The 16,584-nt window shown below is 34.8% G+C and overlaps 1 protein-coding gene across 2 annotated transcripts; it reads right to left on the minus strand.

Annotated features, from left to right (window-relative positions):
• Positions 1-4,137: 4,137 nt before the first annotated feature.
• On the minus strand, positions 4,138-14,824 carry si:ch211-112f3.4 (EF-hand and coiled-coil domain-containing protein 1). 2 transcript variants are annotated; one of them, XM_058791629.1, is made up of 9 exons: positions 14,615-14,824; positions 13,941-14,507; positions 10,381-10,933; positions 7,163-7,269; positions 5,760-5,895; positions 5,556-5,673; positions 5,377-5,475; positions 4,552-4,621; positions 4,138-4,472 (listed from the first exon to the last, which is right to left on the minus strand). In XM_058791629.1, exons 2-9 carry the CDS (start codon positions 14,503-14,505, stop codon positions 4,318-4,320), a joined length of 1,803 nt encoding a protein of 600 aa, XP_058647612.1. In that variant the 5' UTR covers positions 14,506-14,507; positions 14,615-14,824; the 3' UTR covers positions 4,138-4,317. The 2 variants fall into 2 exon arrangements, with proteins under 2 accessions (XP_058647612.1, XP_058647614.1); XM_058791631.1 differs by having other exon boundaries at positions 13,941-14,824.
• Between the last annotated feature and the right edge of the window lie 1,760 nt (positions 14,825-16,584).

Raw genomic sequence — 16,584 nt, forward strand, 5'->3', positions numbered from 1 at the left:
TTACTACAGCATTTATTGAAACAGCTGCATGAACCCTGTAAGTCAGATAAATTATATATATATATATATATATATATATATATTAATTTGAAGGAAGTCTGCTATGCTCACCAAGGCTGCATTTATTTGTTAAAAACACAGTAAAAACATTCAATATTCTTACAGTTTAAAATAATGTTTTGCTATTTAAATATATATAGAATGTAATTTATTCCTGGGACGCAAAGCTGAATTTTCTGCATCATTACTCCAGTCTTCAGTGTCACATGATCCTTCAGAAACCATTGTAATATGCAGATTTGCTGCTCAAGTAATATTATTATCAGTGTTGAAAATGTGATAGTTTTTTTTTTCTGAATTCTCAGGATAATAAATGTCTGATACGTAAAAGTTTGACATCATTGCCGATGACCTTGCATTTGGTTACTCTGATGTTGCTCTACTATCAGTTTCTTCTGGAGACAGTGTTGCACTCTTATCATTCATAATGCAGAGGAAGACTTCAGCGAATCATCTAGATACATAACTCAGCTTGAGAGCGGCTCAGTCAGATTGGTATATAGGAATAATAGGGATTGACACGGATAAAAGTGGACAGGGATAAACACCTGCGCTGAACAATGGGGCCAAGTGCAGATGGAGAAGGACGTTTCAAGATGTACCTTTCTAAATTCTCTTTCTTATTGAATGTTGTTGAGAGTTTCGTCCGCACATCAATGCAGGGTTCTGAACACAATGTGCCTGACGCATGAGACTCACAGAGACTAACTCACACTGAGGGTCTTTGTCATCTGACAGATGTTTGGGGTGGACCTTCACTAAACAAAAGAACAGCGATTAGAAAATACAAGATTATTTCTATTACATACGGTAATATCACCTATAAAGTAGTAGTCCCGTCTTCTAAAGCACTTCTATATCACAGTTAGGGACTATAAATAGTGTAATTCAAAAATTTACATATTTAAGCATATTTCTTTTTTGTTGTGAAATCTTTAATGACTTTTATGAAGTAAACATAAGAAATCGTACATTTTAGTAATATTTCAGGCAACACATCTTACTTTTTGCCAATATAAATATCAGCAACTTCACTAAATTGCATATTTTTGCTCATTTTGGGCCTAAAGTTGCTGTCAAACAATTAATTGCATCCAAAATAAAAGTTGTTTACATAATATATTTATTTATTATGTGTATATATATATATAAACACACACACACATACAGTATATATTTTGAAAATATTTACGTTAATATTTTTATACATTTATATAACTATATATAAATATATTTAATATATAAACATAACATATTTTTCTTAAATATATACATGCATGTGTTTGTATTTATATACACATAATAAATAAACACAGTAAACCCTCATATATTATGTAAACAAAACATTTATTTTGGATGCGATTAATCACAATTGATTAAGCACTAATATATGCAAACGTTTAAAAATGTATTCCTATTTTAAAGAATTACATTTTTTTTCTGACTTTTATTTCACGTCGGGCTTTACAGAGATAAAAATATAATAATTAATAATAATAAAAAATATCAAATTAAGTATTTTTGTTTGTTTGTTTTACTTTCTAAGTAAAAAATCTTGAGTTTGTGATCAGACGTCCCTGAGCTCCTTTCATGAGGAGTCACATTGTCTCATCTTGTCCTCGTCTCAGTGAGCGGCTCGGAATGGAAATGTGACACCGTGTCACATGGACTGACATCATTGAATCATGAATTACTGTGACATTCAGATATCGCACAGATATCACCTCCACATGAACATGCACAAAAATATAAATGCTTCTAAAAAAAAAAAAAAAGTTTATTTTTTATCTTATCAAATATACAGATATTATTTCATAGCACAAATATAAATGTTAAAAAATAATAAAAATCATAACGTTTCAGATTAAGTGCTTTGCAGGGAAATAACCGTACTGTATATACACACACTGAGACTCTTAAGTGTCTCATAATGTACACCTATTCATGTCTTGCACGTAATAAGTGAAAGATTTCAGGAAAATAATATGTGATTGAACAAGTCAAATAAATAGAATTCAGATATGAGAAAACATAGCCTCACGTGCCTACAGAAAAACAGTTTAAGACACTTTTCACAAATAGAGTACAAAATAGGGCTTGACAAATTTTAAATTAAATTCTTTGTTTTTAAAAGAAGGTGAGAAAGTGATGTTTGTCCACCCGAAGAGGTAAACCTAGTTATAATATATGAACAGTTTCATTTTTAAAACATATTTTATATGAATTTTGACATTTCTGCAACCCTTACCGCAATTTTGGTACACGTGAATACCGTTTAAAGCAACTATGTGTATTTTTGAAACTGAAGCCCACAGTTGTTAGGTGAGTGGAATTCACTGTCGTGAACACACTGGACAGCTGCACCAAAGTGCTTTCATGATAAGTCAAATATATAAAAGTCTACTAAAAAAAAAAAGTATATTAAAAGTCTTCAGCTGTACACATGTATTTGTTGCTGGCGTAAAGCAATCCACGCATTTCACAGAATTTTGTAGCCGCTCACCAAACTTACTTACTGTACTACATACTAACTTGTTGTGATGGGAGAAACAAATCTTTTTACAAAGCTTTGAATCAACTGAATTAATTGCTTTGCGAAACGATTCACTGTTTCGAAGCTTCTGAAATACCACACGCTGGTGACGCCTGCTGGTCAGAACGTGTAAATGCAACAAAACTCGAACCAAACGAGCTTAATTACAAACCCAAGAAATGTTTTATTGAAAGTATAATCTATTAAATGCAATTAACGAATCATTTAATACTATTAAATATGAAGTGTGAGCACAATATGTGTTCTTTTATATATTCAGGGCTTGTTTTGTTTGTTTTATGGATGGCTTGGCTTAACAGACCAATGACAGACTGTTAACTACTACTCGTCCTTTTAATTACACAAAATAAGATAAGTTAAAAACTCTAGATACTGGTTCAGTGGTTCGCCAGACTTTTAAATGCGCCTTTAACTACCCAGAACCGATGTTTGGAAAGAAACAGAAGCCATTCTCCTTGTGTTAAGTCAGTGTGCCATTATAATGATTTTGGAATTGATATTTTAAGGTAAAAATTGTACATACAGTTGCTTTAAACTCCCTGATTTGTGATGCGTTTAATATTTTCTAGCAATAAATGTAAAATAAACACATTTTAAATAAGTTTTTTTTAAAGGAAAATAAATAAGTAACCCACAATGGGTATCAAGGCAGCACATTTATTTTACATTAAAGTGCCCCTATTATGGATTTCTGAAAATTACCTTTCATGCAGTGTGTAACACAGCTCTAAGTGACTGAAAAAACATCCTGCAAAGTTTTGAATCTGAAATTGCACCGTGTATAAAGCTATTGTCTCTCAAAAGAAAGAGCCGACTCTGAATCACTGAAACGAGTCGTTTTTAAAACAAATCCCAAGCTCACTTCTTGGTCTTTTCGTGTTGGTCTGAATGAAAATGCTAATTCATTCTTTGCCACTAGGTGCCGCTTTTGGAGAGGTAAAAATAGCTGTTTCCCCGGTAACGCTGTACACAAAGCATCACAAATGCTGCTTTATCAGGCATTACAGGCATGATGAAATGAAAAACGATCGTTAAATGAATCGTTTGGGAGTCGCTGAGCAAATAAGGTAAAAATAAATGCATATTATAAGACAATGAAAGTGTTTTTTGACCTTGCACGCATGTCAACCTGTTGTTGGGGACTCCCAAAACCAAAATATGAACCTTTCATAACCCATAATAGGTTTAACTTTAAAGTGATAGTTCACCCAAAAATGAAAATTCTGTCATCATTTACTCACCCTCAAGTAGTTCCAAACCTGTATGAATGTCTTTGTTCTGCTGAACACAAAAGAAGATATTCTGAAGAATGTGGGAAACACAGCAGTTCTGGGGCACCATTGACTTCCATAGTATTTTTTTTTTTCCCTACTATGGGAGTCAATGGTGCCCCAAAACAGCCTGGTTACAAACTTTCTTCAAAATATCTTCCTTTGTGTTCATCAGAACAAACAAATCCATACAGGTTTGGAACTACTGGAGGGTGAGTAAATGATGACAGAATTTTCATTTTTGGGTGAACTATCCCTTTAAGAAGGTGCTGGTTAGGCACCAAATGTTTTATTGGTACTCATTTATTTCTTATAAATTAATGAAAAATATTTGTTTAATTCTTATTATGATAACTCTGGTAATAGTGCCAAATAACAGAACACCAATTTGTACCCTCATGTAAAGTGTCTTAAGTGGGACATTGCAAAATCTCAGCAGGACATCAGAAGGGGGTTGGATGTGTTTCGGTGACCTGAGGTCCCAGAAAGTCGTGACCCAGTGCTGACCTCCTCTCCTCCATCCAGGAGGTCACTGGAGAGGAGCTGCCGGCACAGTGTGTCCACCACCAGAGCCACCGGAGTCCAGTCTGAAGGAAAGACAGGAGTTTGCCCAGCAGTTTTGCATGAAAGAAAACAATGTAAATGAAACAGAAAGGCAGAGCTTACTGTGACTTTTTCTAGTACACAGATCTAGTGTGTTGATCAGTATTTTCCCCAACATCCTGCGAGAGACTCTCTGTCAGGGGTCAGAACACACAGGTTAGAGGTTTTCAGCTTGAAAACAAGCAGACAAGTGCGTTACAGAGCTGAATCACTAGGTGGCAGTGTGGACTTTTGCAATGCAATGCATATGACCATCTTTCATTTTCAATGTGATTAATAAACAGGAAGTCATATTAACGAGGTCATTTTTAACTCTCTTTCTTTACTCATTGTTTGATTTGAGCTTTTTACATTAAAAGTGCAAATTAACCATAAAATAATAAGTGAACTTAGTGAGGGCATGTGTTAGCATTTTGCATACTACTGTTTGAAATGTTGCATATTGTTTCACATGTTTGTAAAAGAAATTGCAGGCAATATATATTGTACAGCACGCAAGATTTAATATAAATATACTAAAATATTGCATTTAAATATAATATTGCATTTGATAAAAAGTTGATTTTATATAGTTAAACACATTAAACATTTAAATCTGATAACATATAAAATGAGAAATATTTATGAATAAATATAAATATATATATATATATATATATATATATATATATATATATATATATATATATATATATATATATATATATATTTATTTGAAAAATTACCTTAAAATATAATTTAATGTATTTTGCTTGTTTTGTTTTACAATGAGGGGATGGAGGGGGTACCAAGATATATCATATCATATATTATATATACTGACTTCAGTAAGCAACCACTCAGAACACACTTTTTACTCAGAAATCTATTTTTGAATCTAGTTCTCACTTTGTGTGGTATCTGCAGCAGTAACGTGAGCGCATCAGTCAGTCTCTCCTCCTGCAGTGAATGATAAACTCTCAAACTCTCCACCTCTTTCTGCTTCATCTACAGGATGTGACAGAGAAGGCAGGCGTTCATTAGAGATGATGTGGTGTATGATATTCCATTATTTCTTTAACTCTCACCTTTCCCGCTTGATTTCCCCTCTCATCCGCTTGAGGAATCCACACGCATGCTTTAGTGTCTTTGCTGTGAGCGGAGCTCTGAGAGACAAGCCAGTTACAGATAGCAGCTTTCTGACACCTGTGAACAATACAAGTGTGTGAACATGTCAAATTAATACATGGCCAAAATGCAGAACATTTTTTTTATGTTAAAGATATTTTCACCCTTTGGCACAGCTGTGTAATCTGTTGATCAGCCGCTTCACCTCCAGATGGCAGCACTGTCCTTCATCTATGCTCCTCTCCTCCTCTTCCTCATCTGATGCTGCCCGACCCTCTACTGACCTCTGCAGGTCTTCTTCTGCACAGAGATGTCAAATGACCACTACTGTCTTTAATTTCCTGCGTGCATACTATTTTGCAGTATGTACTGTGCACAAAAACTGTGGAATACTTTCATTTGTCAAAATGTGAAGTATACAGCAAAGCTAACTGCTAGGAAAGCTGTATCATACAATGAAATGCACTCAACTTGATGCACTTGTAGTGTGATGAATGAACTTGGAGCAATCTCTATTTTACTGGGCTATCAAAAAAGACATTTTCACACAAAACTGGAGGGAAAATATAAAAGGAAGCTTTAGAGAGAACTCTATGTATTATTTATGTTTGTTTTTTTTTGTTTTTTTATGGTAGTGCTAGTGACACTAGGAAGCTAGTTCACAGTATGCAGTAGGCAGAATAAAGCAATAAGCCCCAAGAAGCCGTAAACCAAGGCTTTATGGGGCTTATTTCTTTTATAAAACGGTTATTCATGTAGCAAGGTTTCACAGAATAAAACAGCAAATAAAGTGTTAGGGTTAGGGTTAGTCATTAATAAAAACAGTATTCTTCCACCAAACAATGTAGTTCCTCAGAAACAGTTGTGGTTCCAACAAAGTGGTTGCCAAGCAACACACAAAGTAAACAAAGGTGTAGGTTTGTAGTGTAATTTACAACAGCTTCTATTGCGGCACAACCAATCAGAATCAAGGACTGGAACAATCCGTTTTATAATTCCATTTAGACCACATCCACAGCTATATTGATTGTTCACGTGCATGCAAAATGTTAAATCAAATTCCATCCAGCTTTACAAAAAAATATAATTTCTTATGTTCTGAATGAGAAATTAATTTGTATATGTGACCCTGGACCACAAAACCTAAAAAATTTAGAAATTGTGATTTATACATCTTCTGAAAGCTGAAAGCTTTCTATTGATGTATGGTTTGTTAGGATTGGACAATATTTGTCTGAGATACAACTATTTGAAAATCTGGAAACTGAGGGTGCAAAAAAAATCTAAATATTGAGAAAATTGCCTTTAAAGTTGTCCAAATGAAGTTCTTAGCAATGCATAATACTAATCAAAAATTAAGTTTTGATATGTTTACGGTAGGAAACTTACAAAATATCTTCATGGAACATGATCTTTACTTAATGTCCTAATGATTTTTGGCATAAAAGAAAAATCAATAATTTTGGCCTACTGTATGTATTTTTGGCTATTGCTATAAATATATCCCAGCGACTTAAGACTGGTTTTGTGGTCCAGGGTCACATATGATAGTTTTTGACCCTCTTACCTCTTCTGGCATCGTCATGACTGGTGGGGGAGGGAAATCCAGACCCACATGGTTCAGCAAGTATTTCAGTTTTGTTCATATTCAGCTCTGTGCAGGTGCACTGGGTCCTAAGAATAAGTCACACAGCACAGTAAATATGATTAAATAACCTTCTGTGCAGATGAGTCAAAATGTCTGGAATCAAAACATTTAATATCACATGACTGATAGAGGATGTTCAGCACGCTGCGTTTATTGTGCTGCTGATGCATGAACAAGTTTGATAATTGTCCCAGCAGAGCGTGTGGATTTTCTGAGTCAGGAACCTGCAGGTTTCGACCTGCTTTTCCAGGTGAGGAATGAGCATTACATCACCGCTCTGTGATGCAAATAATTAAATATTAACACAGATATTAATCTTCTAAGCGTCGACTAAAAGCCAACAATCTAATTGATTGATTGCAAAGTAAATGTGCGCTACACTTTTATAGCACATTTGGCCATGTAATGCAGGCTGGAAATGGTTCTAAGAAGCTTATTAGTTCATTATACTTAAAAACATAATACTTTGGCTTGTGTAATCTCTAATGCTCACTGCACTGCAGTAAGAGGAGTGTTCCGGAAACCTGAGTAAAAACACTCATTATTTTTGCAACGGTGGTCCTAAAATTGGTCATCATTTTTGATCTGAAGCATCTTATCAATCAATCTTATCAAAATATATATAATGAATATTTGTCTTATTGGTTATTTCTTACTGTTATTATTAATTCAAAAATAAGTTCATTCTCTACTCTACAATTACAATACAAAAACAATATACTGTATGTATGTATTATTACATCCATAAGTGTTAATTTATTTTAAAAATACTTATGATAATAAACAACAATATATATTATATTGTTTTATTTCTTACTGGCATTTTGAATTTAGAAATATGTAAACTCTCTTTGCTCTAATGCTACAATTATTTTTACAATTGTGCTTGGTGATGCAATAATGGTGCTAAAATTACACATTCCCTCACTGTAAAAAAAAAAAATTCCGTAAAATTTATGGTAAAAAAACGGCAGCTGTTTTAACTTAAATTTACAGTTAAATACCGCAATGTCATTAACTGATATAATGTTAATATACCAACCTATTGAGGTACTGAAATCTGTTAACCACCAAATGCAGGTGGTGATGAGAAAGTCACATGATGAACCAAAGCCCATCACAAGCAGCTTTTAAATAATAACATATATAGAAGGTGCACAGTGTCATTCACACAAGCACTAAACACCATCATGGTGAGACTCATTAAACTGAAATATGCAATAAACATTAAGTTAACAACATTACGTGTAACATACAACCCCAATAAACATAACTGATAAGAAAAAACTAAGAAACATATTTATTTCAAAGAAAAAACATCAAATTTGAAATGCAAAGCAGGGAAATTCTGGGAACGTCAATTTACGGTTTCTCCCTGTAAATTTTACATTCTTTTTCACTTCCAAAAACGGTATTTCACCATAAAATTGTCTGAAATATCTATTACAGTTTTTCACCATATATATTAGGGGAACTTACCGTTAACCATTTAACAGGTTTTTACTGTAGAATTTTCACCGTTTTTTACCGTTAAAATCACAGTCTTTTTTTACAGTGTTGTTAAAATTTGTGCATTGTTAATTTAATATGACCCCCCACCATCACCACCTCCATTTTTTATTTCAGAACACCCCCCCCCCTTTTTTTTTTTTACATACTTAACATTTTTAATTTGTAGAAATACAGATAGATACTAACAGCTGTAAAGTATTTTGGTGCTTTTAGTTTTCATTTAATTTCTCTGTCCTTTTCAGACATTTCATAGATAGAGACGAATGAAACAGCACTGTAAAATTCACTGACCACAAACGTCTTTGATCTCTGACTGTCCAACATACCTACTTAAACATGTGTCTGGACCCTATATCCTTCCTCACAGGATATAATAAGACATGTAGAGTTAGATGCTGTAATAGAGGCTTTGTGTGATTTGCTGTAATACTCACACTTGAAAGCGAATGACTAATAACCGTTTGCAGGAAACTGTGCCGTCCTGTGTTATTAAAGCAGGTCATTAACATCTGTCAAGGGAAAATCAGTCATGTCTGCAATGCTGCTTCTGTCCAAACTGTTTCATAGCCAAGCGCTGCTTCTTGACTCATCAACAGTAAAGCATCAATGCAGGAACAAATCTTACTTATGCAAGATTTTCTGTTGATTATGGCTTCTCGTCTCGGAATGCTCTTGTGCTCTGCTCTGAGTCTTAGAAAAGTCCTGTGTGCAGGGCCGGCCTGTCCTATTGGCGGTATACATGGTCGACTAGGGCCTGAAGTGAAGTGGTACTTTGTATAATTTTTTATAAATTTAAATTCAACTTTGTTTGAAATTCCAGTTTGAAAAGGGGACAACCAATAAAAAAAAAGCTCAAGCGATTGTTCACTCAAAAATGAAAATGTCATTCCATATATGCATTTCTTTCCTTGTGGAACACAAAAGACAGTGATTTAGTGTTGTTTTTGACCCCACTGACTTTTATTTTATGGACAAAAACAGTTAAGAATGAGAGGATGAGTGTAAGATAACAGAATTCTCATACTTGGACAAACTATGGATTTAATCATTCACAAACACTGTTCAGAAGTTTGGGTTTGTTAAGATTTTTAAATGTTTTTGAACATTGAAGTCTCATGTTCACCAAGGCTGCATTTATTTGATCAATAATACAGTAAAAACTGTGACATTGTGAAATATTATTATAATTTATAATAACTGTTTTCTATTTGAATATATTTTCAAATCTAATTTATTCCTGTGATGCAAAGCTGAATTTTCAGCATCATTACTCTAGTCTTGAGTGTCACATGATCCTTCGGAAATCTTTCTAATGTGCTGATTTAATGCTAAAAAAATTAGCATTATTTTCCACGTTGAAAACCGTTGTGGTGCTATATAGTTTTTTTCCAAACTGTGATACATTTGTTTTCAGGTTTCTGCTTTGAACATAAAGCCCTTCATTATTTCATTATTTTAAAATCTGTTCTAACATTATAAATGTCTTGACTGATCAAATTAATGCATCCTTGATGAATAAAATTATTGATTTAATCTTTCAAAAAAAAACACACTACTGATCCCAAACATCTTCTAAATGCATGTGTGTGACTGAAATTATAGCATCAGATAAATAAAAGATCTACCTGAAGTTCTCCAGCTGGCTCTCCAGACTCTGGACTTGTTCTCGGAGCAGGTCAGCTTGTCGAGCCTGGTCTTGTAAGGTCCTCACACCTTGCAGCCCTGCAGCCAGTGACTCTCTGACCTCTTCTGTCCTCTTCTTAATCCGCGTGTTTTCAGTCCGGACGCTGTCCAGCATCTCCTGCATCCTACTAATTTCGCCGTAAGCCGCCATCACCTCTTCCTCTAACCTCTGGTTAAACCTCATGGCTTCCTCCAGCTGTCCATCACGAGAAGCACGGATCAGTTCCAGCTCTCGTAGGAGGTCTTTAGTGCTTCTTCTGGAGTCCCATTCCATGTGTTTGGATTGTCGTGTTTTTGTTTTGCAGTCCTGTTTTTCAGGGGTTCCTCCAGCAGTATGTTGGAACGGCACGTCTTTTCGGCGTAAAGCCACCTCTAGTGCCAAACACCGCGCGTCGCTGCTCTGGAGAGCTGAACGCAAGTCCTCCACAAGCTCCCTCAGACTGGCGTTCTCCAGCTCCAGCTGGTCCTGCCATCTCCTCTGAAGGTTAATATCCACTGCAATACAGTAAAAATAGGGTCTTCAGTAATGACTAAACACAACAAAAAACACAGCTTTTTGCTCTCAAATTGATTCATAGAAATTATAAATTATTTATTAATCAACTATGTTTAATACTTGTGTAATATAAATTAAGAAATAAATGTTAAGTATAATATAATTATTTGTTAATTGATAAATCATTTTAAATTAATTTAATATTTAAATTAATTGTTTGATTGTTTGTTTGTTTGTTTGATTTTGATTTTTTAATGCAATACAATATCATTCAAATTCTGTTCTTAGATGTGTAAAGTCATATTTATTATAATTAAATTGAATTCTTTTAATTATGATTATTATCATTATTATTATTATTATTTAATGTCAACTTACTACTTTAAAAAAAAAGTTGGGTTCTTTGAGGGTTCAACACTGCAATAATTTAATAATTTAAAATTTTCTTTGATTCATAGAAAATATAAATTATTTATTAATCATATATTTTAATAATGGTGTAATATAAATTAAGACATAAATGTTAAATATTATATAATTATTATAATGCAATTCTTTATTAATAAATAATTTGATTAGTTTAATAAATATAAGTATTTGTTTATTTTTTATTATGTAATACAATATAATTCAAATATCATGTTATTCATATTAATGTGTGTAAAGTCATATTTATTATAATTAAATTATATTTTTTAGTATGAAGATGATGTTGATTGTTCTTTCATTTTAACACTATACTTTTTTATTTGAAAAAAGTTGGGTCCTTTGAGGGTTACAGTCATATTCAACACTGCAATGTTAGAAAATTTCAAATTAATTCTGAGAAATTAGAAATGATTTACTAACCGGTTATTTTAAATATTGTGTAAATATAACATATTACTTAAATTATAAATATAATATATACGAATTATTAGTATATTCCTATAAAGTCATTTTGTACTTGTATGAAATCGATCAGTAAATAAATCAGTTTATTTGGTTAATTATCATTTAAGTTTATTTGGTTTATTATCATTTAGAAGTTGTGTATATGCAATATGCAATTGTTTTATGGCACAGACACTCATAAATCTCCCTTAAATAAATCTTCATTATTCATCATTAAAGGCTAAAAACATCCCCTACGGCTTGAGTTTTTGGATGAAAAAATACAGCTGTTAAATTAGTCCACCTGTCCTGACAGCTCAGGGGTGTGTGTGTGTGTGTGTGTGTGTGTGTGTGTGTGTGTGTGTGTGTGTGTGTGTGTGTGTATGTGTGTGTGTGTGTGTGTGTGTACCTGTTTTTCTATTCAGGTGGGGACTTAAACCTGAATACACACACAGTGGCGTGCACAAGGGGGGGGGGCAGGGGGGCTCGAGCCCCTGCCCCTTTGAGGTCCGACGGTAAAGTGCCCTTGCGGTCCGGTGCCTCTAGTCTGCGATTTCTGCCGAGAGTAGGGATGTTCGATATGACGATTTTTGATCGTGGACTATAAAAATGTCTCCACGATTTGCTTTTTTCAAGAAGTATCGTACTTCAGCGCGCAGTTCTGGCGCCGCCGTCTCTGTGTACTGTACAACGCCACATACATTCACATCAGTGTTATCCCAGCGGTAGAGTTACTCTCACGGGACACTGCACTTATTCGCAGTCACCAAAAGTACATTATCTGCATCTGCTTCAAAGACTTACTGGTTAAAGGATTCATTCGTGTGCTGTTCTGACAAGCGCCTTTTCTGAGCACATTCACCCAAAGCGCGTGCTCTAAAAAGCCCGTCACACAGCGCCTGATTACTGAACTAAGTTATGTTTTGTGCTAATACTGTCAAAACACACCAGGTTTATGTATAGACTCAGTTGGTTATGTCTAAAATGAAGGTAAACAGCTGAGAGAAACGCCTGCGTGCCTGTATATTAGATGCGTGCAGGTCTTAAAGGGACAGTAATAAACATGCTGCCGACTGTAATTAAAGGGATAGTTCACCCTAAAATTGTAATTATGTCATTATTTACTCACTCACATGTTGTCCCAAACCTGTATTAATTTCTTTCTTGTGCTGAACACAAAAGAAGATATTTTGAAGAATGTGGGTAACCAAACAGTTGCTGGTTCACATTGACTTTAACAGTAGGAAAAAAAAAATACTATGGAAGTCACTGTAGACCAGCAACTGTTCCACATTCTTCAAAATAGCATTTATTTTCAGCAGAAGAAACTGGTTCAGGTTTAAAACAACTTTTGAGTGAGTAAATGAAGGCATAAAAATCAAACACTAGCCTATTTTAATTTTGGGGTGAATTATTCCTTTAATGTTAATAAAACACCAAACACAAAGAGAACAATCACTCACTACTCTTGACTGAAAAACTTTAATACAGTTGCTTTAATAGGAATCAATCTATATAGTGTTTTATTTTTATATTTGTTCAATCAATTTCTTGAATGCTCCTGCTAAATACACCTATTGTAGACTACCTGAAAATAAAACACTGTTTATTTTATTTGTATATTATGTGTATTTGTAATGTGTATCTTTGCTCTCATTTTTTAATAACAAAGATAAAATAATGACAACGATTTTTATCTTCACCCACTTTGGCCTAAATATCCGCCATACTTTTTTATATTTTGTTACCTTGAAAGGCTTTGTCTTTATAATAGGGAAATTAGTTTGGCTGTACTGCTCAAACAGCTTGCAAAATAGAAAATCCAACATGACAAAGAATTGTGATAATATTGTGAATCGTGATATTTCTAAAAAAAAAAAAATTGAGGTCCTCACGGGTAAACAAGCCAATAAATCACACCGAATTAAGTTTTTTGAAAATCTAAAAATGCAGAAAGTTTCCTGTAAGGGGTAGGTTTAGGTGTAGGGTTGGTGTAGGGCACCATAAGGTCTGTACAGTAGAAAAAGCATTACGCCTATGGAGAGTCCCCACAAGGATAGCAAACCAGACGTGTGTGTGTGTGTGTGAGAGAGAGAGAGAGAGAGAGAGAGAGAGAGAGAGAGAAGCTCCTACCTGAGTTTCTCTTGGGTTCCACAGCAGAGCTCTGCAAATGATCCGGATTCTGAGAGGGTCCGGATCTCCTCACTGACCTCCTCCGGTTCTGTTGGTCGGCAGACAGATCAAAGCTGACGCACTTTCTCCTCCGGACGCGGGGACACCGGAGCCTGATCTCCCGCTCGATGTGCTCGGTCTCCTCGCTGACCGGAAGTCGAACTCCCGTCTGTCCTTCCTGCGCTTTTAGCGAGAAAACCCCACAAAGCCGTGCGTGGAAATCTTTAAAGTTCAGCACAAGAGGAAGTCCATCGCAAATATCCCGGTGCTCTGAGGTGCCGTCCTCGCTCTCTGCGCTCGCGGGGATACCCAAAATCAAACACAGACTCCTAAAGTCCTCACTCGAGACGAGGACATCACCGTTGTAAAAGGCGAGATGATGAAACACCTCCTGGAGATACTGGTCCACACCGGTGGCCAAAACCACGATCTCGTTTTCCACGCAGGGATCTGGGCTGAAGTGGTGCTTTAGCGCGCATTTGAGCCACTCGCTTTTACGCGCCGCGCGGATCCGCGAAACCTGCATGACTGAAGAGACATCCACAAAACACCCGGGTTTCTACATGCCCACCTCCTTCAGACAACTTACATCATTGTGTGTTCGCAACATGTGCTGCAAATTATTGGAAACTTACCAGATAGGAGTATAAAAAGTAACACTTTACATTACAGTGCCAACTTTGTAGCCTAGGTATAACATTTACCCTAATAATTAACTTGATTCAAAATGCATTGTTGACTTAGAATCCTTTCATCAATCTCTTCCTTCAGGGACTGTGGTTGTGTGCGTCTTCAAAAAAAGACCCACTCCACCCTTTGAGTTGACAGAGGAGGTGTGTGTGTGGGGTGGGGTGGGGGTGTTTTCCAGGGCACGTGAAAGCTTTCAGATCTGTCCAATCACTGCTCACTTCAGGCTGAGGATTTTTGGACCTCGACCAAGAGAGTGATCTTCTCTGGAGCTTGAAGACACTTAATACAGGTAGTGTGGACTCTTGTAAATGGCAGCTTTTATCTAAGTTTACAGATCACTTTGTGGAGTTTTCAAGCATGACTCACTGACTTACAAGAGACTAAAATGAAGCAGGTAACACCCATGCTGATAGCCTATAGAAGTTATGTTAAAGCCTTAAAAACATAAATATAAAAATCCATACAATTAAGCTTTTTTATTCCAAACGAGTAAAAAAAAGAATAAGAAAAAAAAATGTTATACACATAAAGGACAAGTAACACCAATAAACATTAAATACATTTTTAAAAATAATACTTTTTATAATGTTAATGTTATAATATGCATAAATGAAGGTTTATTTACAATTTAACTGTATTTTATTAACATGTATATAATAAACACAAAGCCGTTTCCAAGACATCTCAATTTGTTTTTGTGTTCTTTGACATTTTATGACCTTTTAAACACTTTTTAATAAAATGGCCTAGAATAAATGAAATATTATTAAATTAATTAATTAAATTAATGAAATGATACTCTCACTGTTTTTGCATTATTTGTAAATGACTCGATTATAAATATCATAATATATAACACACACACACACACACACACATATATATATGTGTGTGTGTGTGTGTGTTATATATTATGATATTTATAATAGAGTCATTTATAATTTCCTTTTTGTTACTTGTTTTGATGTGTGTATATATAATCATCTTTCTTATTCTTATATTAAACTTTGAGAGTAAAAAAAGTATGCCGTCTAAGGACTTTTATATTTATGTTTTTATTTTGATGTTATTTTAGATCATCTGATCATATATCATACTGTATATCAGAATAGGAATAGCTGATATGGATCAACCTGCCAAGTTTAGCTAGTACATCATGTTTCTGCATCAGAAATAGAGGTCTGATATAACTGGAGACAGTCTCTAAATAAAATACTAGTCACCATTTAACTAGTGTTTGTGTCTAGCTCTGCTACATATCAGTTTATCTGTGACACTAGATACTTATCTATGTAACGACAGTAAGAAAGCGGCCTATAGCTTGAGTCACAAGCCTTTGTTTCTTGACTGGAACTTACAGTAGGTTGATATGGGGTGACTTCCCGTAAAAAAGACCCTTGCAGACATGTGATACAAAAGTCCTGTGTTAGTGCCTCTCAAAAACCACTCCGGAAATAACTGTCCTCACCTTAATAGCCTATCATCTTAGTTCATGACACATACTGTCATCCCACAGGAAATACTCCCACAAATACACCTGATAGCTCATTCCGTCATGTGTCAAATTGTATTTACCCACCAAACCCTTTTTTCTGTAGTGACTCAGAGAAAAGTGCTTTTGTTGAAAGTTGAATGTAAGCACTAAGGTAAAATAGCTAGTCATTGCTTAGGTGTTTTTTTTTTTGTTTGTTTTTTCACCAGTCAGTCTCTGTTTTACTTTTGTTGTTATGTCTTAAATCTACTTGGATCGTGTTATATCTCTTTGTGAAGCACCAGATTGTCTATAGATGTGAGATATCATGCTATCATTTGCTGCTTTCTGTCAGGTCTTGATGAGACAAGTCAAGACTCCAGACGGTGACCTATTTTACAGGAAAGCAGACATAATTTTTGTCAATCGTGGATCACAGACGTG

The sequence above is a fragment of the Onychostoma macrolepis genome, chromosome 11 (genome assembly GCF_012432095.1).
Source record: "Onychostoma macrolepis isolate SWU-2019 chromosome 11, ASM1243209v1, whole genome shotgun sequence".
NCBI classification, from domain to species: domain Eukaryota; kingdom Metazoa; phylum Chordata; class Actinopteri; order Cypriniformes; family Cyprinidae; genus Onychostoma; species Onychostoma macrolepis.